Raw genomic sequence first — 6,000 nt, 5'->3', positions numbered from 1 at the left:
CCTAGACTAAGCTTTTTTTTTTTGAAAGCTATATGTTTTGGAGAAATAACTTTTGACTGGTCTTAACAATTTCTGCTCTTTAAGGTAAGAAAATGGGAACAGCTGTGGTCTCAATATGTTCGAAGAAGTTAACTAAATGAAGTTGAACTGTCCTTGATCTGTACACCTACTTTATGGTGAAAAGTAAACATTTAAAAACACATGCTATATATCTTACTAGTACTTCTGAGTGCAGCAGTTTTTTAAAATAAAAAGCAAGTTTCTATGATTTTTTTGGATACCTTCATATCATAGTTTATAGTTGAAGTATATATTACTACATTTTTAGATTCTCATGTACTGTGCTTAAGTCAAATGGAATATTAGGTATTAACCCAAACATGACTACCAACAAGTCCTTCTGCCAACCTAAAAAAATGAGCACTTAGCCCAGTTTTCAAATTTTTTTACAAAACCTTGCTCCTTTAATAGAAATGATTATATAAAGTTGTTTACATATATGCTTTCTTGGTATAAAAACTAGAAATGCATATACGTAGGTAAGCAATCAAAAAACATGCTTTCTGTCAGAGGAGTTACACTTCTATTATTAGACTGGATGACTTCCTGTTAGCTTGCACGTCTGGGTCTTACAAGGCAGGTGATGGGGTCTGGCACCAGACATCAGCCTCTGGCAAAGACTCACCGCAAGAACCCCCAAGCTGGCTGTGTGCACGAATGGGCTCCCCAGCAGTTCGTTGTCCTTCCTTTTCCAAGTCAGGAAAATTCGACAGCGGTAGCTACTGTCGTCTGTCCTCGGAGATTCTGGGCGGTGCAAATGTAATAGCCTGTGTCGATGGTCTCCAAGTCTTCAACTGCCAAGATGCTCTGGGAGAGTCTGGTGGTGTGTCCGAGTCCTCTGTGGATCAGCCTCCACGTGTCCTGAATCGTCACGGGCCTTTCCTCCTGTTTAACGACACCCACAGGGACTGAGGCAAGAAGGACAAGCTGCTATGAATGGCTCCCATCCACTCATCACTGTCACACACACTCAGCAAAAGCTATTCGATGTGCGTGGCTCTGGGGCGTTCTCACCTCGGATGATCATTTTTGGCTGCATGTTTTCTAAACTGGAGTCTGGGATTTCATGGTGCTGCTTGACTCTCTGCCCTTTTCCTCAGTAACTTCCTACTTAATATAAGATAGATTCCTTGGAAGTCCAAGGATGTGGACCTGGTATTAGTCATAAAAACGTGGAAAAAATTTCCCACCCTTCTCTCACATTGCCCACTTTTACCTTCTCACTCAGTGGTTTTTATTAATTTACAGTCAAAAAGAGCCCAAAGCACTCACTGTGGCAATGAATAAAAGCTCCCAGTTCAGATTTGGGAGAGAGATAATTATGAGCAAGTCAGACGTGCTCGAGGCTCCAGTGGAAGAACGGTCGTACCAAGGATGGATCATGTGATGGTCTAGATGACGTGACTCGCTATTTCTAGAAAGTCAGGTGGTCACTTTTGAGATGCTTCATCTAAATTTGGTGATAAGAATGTAGTGTTTTCTGGATTCGCTTAACAATGATCATGTTACTAAATTAATCCCCCTTTTGCTCATAAAAATAATAATTATAGTGTAAAAACATCGCTATTGAAAATCATTCATGTCTTCTGTTGTGACAGCTGTTTAAAAACAGGTACGTAGTGCCAGAATGGTGGAAAATACTATTCTCCAGGGAGAGCCCTTAAGCAGAAGTGTATTGACGACTGAGTATGTCTCAGGAGGCCAAATCTCTTCTGGCAATAAAGGGGTTGTTCCATGTGGGTAGCAAAGCTGTTTAGATTAGTGAGCAGAACACGCACAGAGGCTAAATCATAAGCTGTAGTTGCTTTTATGGGAAGTCTATTTTAAAATGATCTCTGGCCTCACAATGCCTTTTGGACAGGGCCTGTGTTTCTGTGCCCACTTCATGGACGTCTGCTCAGAGCTCCACACCACAGGGCACAGCTTGTAAGCAAGACACTCAGAAGGACACCAGAAGGAGGTCCTCTCCTGTCCCTTTCAAGCCCCTGTCCCTTCTTGTGTAAGGATTATGAAGAAAAATCACATCTGAAGAGGGTACACTGGGTGAATTACCTAATGGAACACAGTCACCCTTTTTCCCATCTATTAAATTAAAAAGCCAACTGTAAATATACTGAAACATCTTCAAAGAAAACAAGCAAGGGCTGGGATAGCAGTCCCACACATTACCTGAGCTTCGTAAGTTAAGGTCTTCATCCCTGGGAGGTGGGGGAGGGGGAGACGAACCTGAATGAAAACAACTGGCTGAGTCTGGGGTACGGTGCCTACCTTCTGCCCTGGGTAGATCCACCTGAACTCCACCTCAATGTCAGGCTCCCCTAGGACAGTGCAGAGGACACTGATGTCATCCCCGCTTTTGACCTTCTTTGAGGATGCCAGGATGGTTGTGGATGGAGGGCCACTGGGAACTGGAATCAAGCAGCAGACAGGGGAAGTGGGATGAAATTCACGAGTTCTCTTTGGACAGATATGTACCGTTTCTGCCTCTCCCGGTTAGTCCCAGGCCCCCTCCAACCCACCACTTTCAGATTCCTGGAAGCTGCCTCCCTTTCTCTGCCTTGCTGGTCCCAAGTGGGGTCATAACCCAGAACTCTCCGGGTCCAGCCATGGCCCCTGTAATTAGAGGAGGAGGCTGCCAGCTAAAATGCTGAGTGAGACGGAGGTCCTTGGGGAGGAAGCACGGAGAATGTAGAGAGGAAAACCGCAGGGGCGGAGGTGAACAGAAGGGTGTGTGGCTGTTCATCCTCAGAAGAGAGGAACACGTGGGTTTAATGAGAAAGGTTTGGGGGGGTGGCAGGGATGCTGTATACTGTGTATGGTGCCTTTAGGTCACAGCGCATTCTGAGAATCAGGAAAGACTTCCTTTAAAAAGCAATATTTTAACTAAAATCTCAAGGGCGAGCTTAAGAGACACGGAGGGAGGAGTGGGAGGCACGTCTGAACCATCCCACCGGGACTCCCATTGGCAAAGCCCCCGCCTCGTGGGCGCAGACGAGGCCTTTGGGTCGCCATGGAAGATGTTGCGTTTGGTTCTAAGAAAAGCGGGAAGTTACCGAGTGCTTTTAATTGACATCATGATCAGCTACGGTGGGGAAGATGAGAGAGAAAAGACAGACACGGGAGACCAGCTAGCGAGGCGCTCACATTAGTGAGCTTGAACTCTGTTTGCCAGGAGGACGGCGAGAAATGGCCTCAGCGCCCTGTGGCCGGGGCCTGTGTTTCTGCGCCCCCTTCAGAGCTCAGCACCACGGCGCACAGCTTGTAAGCAAGACACTCAGAAGGAAAGGGACAATGGGAGAAGTCGAAAGGACTAGGAGACAAGAGGGTCAGGTGGACGCCTGGTGAGTGCAGAGCCCTCACGGAGACAAGCAAAGCCGAAGGACCAGGCTGGGAGGAGAGGGGAGCTCGGGGCAGGGCCCAGGCGGGAAGTGAGCACCCAGTGAGCACAGACACTGGGTGGGCTGCGGGATCTGTGAAGCCAGCGCTCTCAGACCTGGGCCAAGTGCATTCCCTGCGGAGTTATTAGTGACAGACGTGCCTCGGAGCGTGGCTATGGCTGAGACCACCGGGGGGGGGGGTGGGGGGGTGGGAGGGGCGGGGTCTGGGGAGTGAGAAAGCAGGGGCCTAGGGGCCTCCTACATTTGCAAGCTGGGAGACAAAGAGCTGACGAGGCAGGAGGAGACGTTGGGGGGAAGCCGGCCAGTAGCTGAGCTGGCGGAGCTCAGAGGAGGATGGTGAGGCCTACAGGAGGGAAGAAATGCAGAAGCGGGGGCAGGGAAAGTGGGGGAGCTCTTCCTGGGCTGTTGGCTGCCCTGGGAAGGAGACATGGCCCTGGTAAGAGCAGAGGGTGGTCCCCGAGGCTTGTGAGGGTTATCTGGGGACACTGGGTTGACCTCGTGTTCCAGTGAGCAAGCCCACAGCAGAGAACAAGGGGCACCAAGGAGCTTAACGTCTCATGTCAGAGAGCAGCTACCTCCTGGGGCCACTCATCCCGCCCCACGGCCGCCCAAGCAGTGTCTGGAGCCGGACAGACGACCCCACACGTGGGCCACTGCCAGGGCCACATGAGAGTTCTTGGAGGGAGAAAGTCAGCATTGACAGATGGCAGTGTACGAAGAGCAATGACCCGCTCTCCGCACTTGCAGGGGCCGGCGAGGGCAGCTTTCTCCCGGAAGTCAGGGAGGCTCAAGGGGATCACTTGTGCAGCAAGGGGCGGTAACATGGGTTCTGCAGGAGAGACCTGCTTGCTGCCTGTCCCTCTGTCACCAGCCCTGGGCTGGAGAGCACTGGCAGGGAGGGATGACATGCGGGCGGGGCTGCCAGGAGGACAGGTAGACCTGGATGGTGTCCCAGAGTCAGGGGATCAGAGGGACACAGTTTTCAGGGCCCCAGCATTCTGAGACCACTCTGCAGTGTGGAGCAGAGAGACGGCCACAGACAGCGGAGACCTGCGGCAGAGGGTACAGAGGAAGAGGACGAGGCAGGATCTGAGAGGGGTGGGTGACACTGAGGGGGCGGCTTAGGGGTGAGTTTCTTATTATCCATGACAAGGTGTGGGAGCCACTGTCCCCATGGGGTTCATGATCAAGCCAGGTCAGCATTTACTATCAGGGGACAGCTGCCTCTGGCCAGCACCATAGCCGGGAGGGGAGGGGAGAGGAGGTAGCCTGTGTCCCCCACCCCCACTCCGGCTGCTGGAGTCACCTACATGCAGGCGGGGAGAGCAGCAACGGGCTTTGGGCAAAGTGGGGTGGAGGATTTAAATGAACAGTCTTAGAAACCAGACAGGACTGTCAGGTTATGAACCCCAAGTGCCTACTGGATGTGAACTTGGGCTCAGATGACATTAAGGGACCTCACCACCCTTAGGAAAGCGGGTTTCCGTTAGCAAGATTAAGATTGATGGCAGCTCCTGGGCAAATAAGTACTTCATGTGTGAACCCACTGAATTGGAACTCCACTAAAATGGTCATGTTAAAAATACACGTTTCCAGGTTCAATGGAGAGATTCAATCACATTTCAATTTTGTCAAGAAGTGAGGAGCGAGGCCAACTAGAAGAGAATGAATTCTTCCAGCAGACCCTGGTGTGGAGAACAGGTGCGGGGACGTTCTCCCCAATGGTGCTTCCTGGGCAGGTGAGAGGAGACCACAGAGGGGTCGTAAGGAGCCCAGGGCCCTGGCTGAGAGTACTGACCACATGACTTTGGGAATCTCAGCTGGCGGGGTGCGGGGGATGGAGGTGGGGAGAGCACTGGGGACCATGGAGAGCAGAAGGTGCGGTGGGGGTGAGGTTCAGGGCAAGAGGCCTGAGGCTGGGGCTGGAGGCACAGGTCTGAGTCGGTGACGGCCAGGGCAGAGCACTTGCTGGCATGTCCAAGTGTGACTGAGGGAGCAGTGTCTCAGCTGGCGTGGAGGGGGGAGTCAGTGAACCAGGCAGGTGGCTTCCATGTGGATGCTGACCTCATCCAGAACCTGGGGCGACGAGGAGGACAGTGAGCCCATTCGGGGAGTGACATGAAAGGAGGTGAGACAGCTGGTAGAGCCATGAGGCACAAGTCTCAAGAGGAGCAGAGGTCCCTGAGAGAGCGTCAGAGAATGAGAGTCAGGAAGTGGGGATGGGCACAAGGAGGACATGGGCCCCACCTCCTGACCTTGAGACGGGGGCAGGGTGGTGCCCCGAAATTTGGGGTAAAACAAATAGGATGTTCTTGTCTGAAAGAATATCCTAAGAGGCTGGGGATTTTGGAGAATTGCTGATCAGCCATACAGAGTCAATACCAGAGTGAACGATGGCTGAATTTGGAGAAAAGGGAATCAAGCAAGGGGTGTTGGGTCAGGGTCACAGACAAGGAGATAGAACATTCTAGAAATGGTGGTGCAGTCAAGGAGCCATTAAGAACAGCATTCTCTACCTCCTAATTTCCATCTAACATGGGAA

At 51.3% G+C, this 6,000-nt stretch overlaps 1 protein-coding gene across 1 annotated transcript in view; it reads right to left on the bottom strand.

Moving 5' to 3' along the window:
* Window positions 1–650: 650 nt before the first annotated feature.
* The window catches only part of PDGFRL (platelet derived growth factor receptor like), a 39,131-nt gene continuing 33,781 nt past the window's right edge, over window positions 651–6,000 (bottom strand). Inside the window, exons 5-6 of the mRNA XM_090258256.1 lie at window positions 2,329–2,468; window positions 651–945 (exon numbers count right to left, since the gene is read on the bottom strand). Coding sequence (XP_090114382.1) covers window positions 757–945; window positions 2,329–2,468 — 329 coding nt within the window. The 3' untranslated portion in view covers window positions 651–756. The remainder of the gene's footprint in view (window positions 946–2,328; window positions 2,469–6,000) is intronic.

The sequence above is a fragment of the Furipterus horrens genome, unplaced genomic scaffold (assembly GCF_987537825.1).
Source record: "Furipterus horrens unplaced genomic scaffold, mFurHor1.1.pri manual_scaffold_12, whole genome shotgun sequence".
In the NCBI taxonomy this organism is placed as follows: Eukaryota; Metazoa; Chordata; class Mammalia; order Chiroptera; family Furipteridae; genus Furipterus; species Furipterus horrens.
The sequence above is the reverse complement of the archived record's forward strand: the minus strand, read 5'-3'. Positions and strand labels throughout refer to the sequence as shown.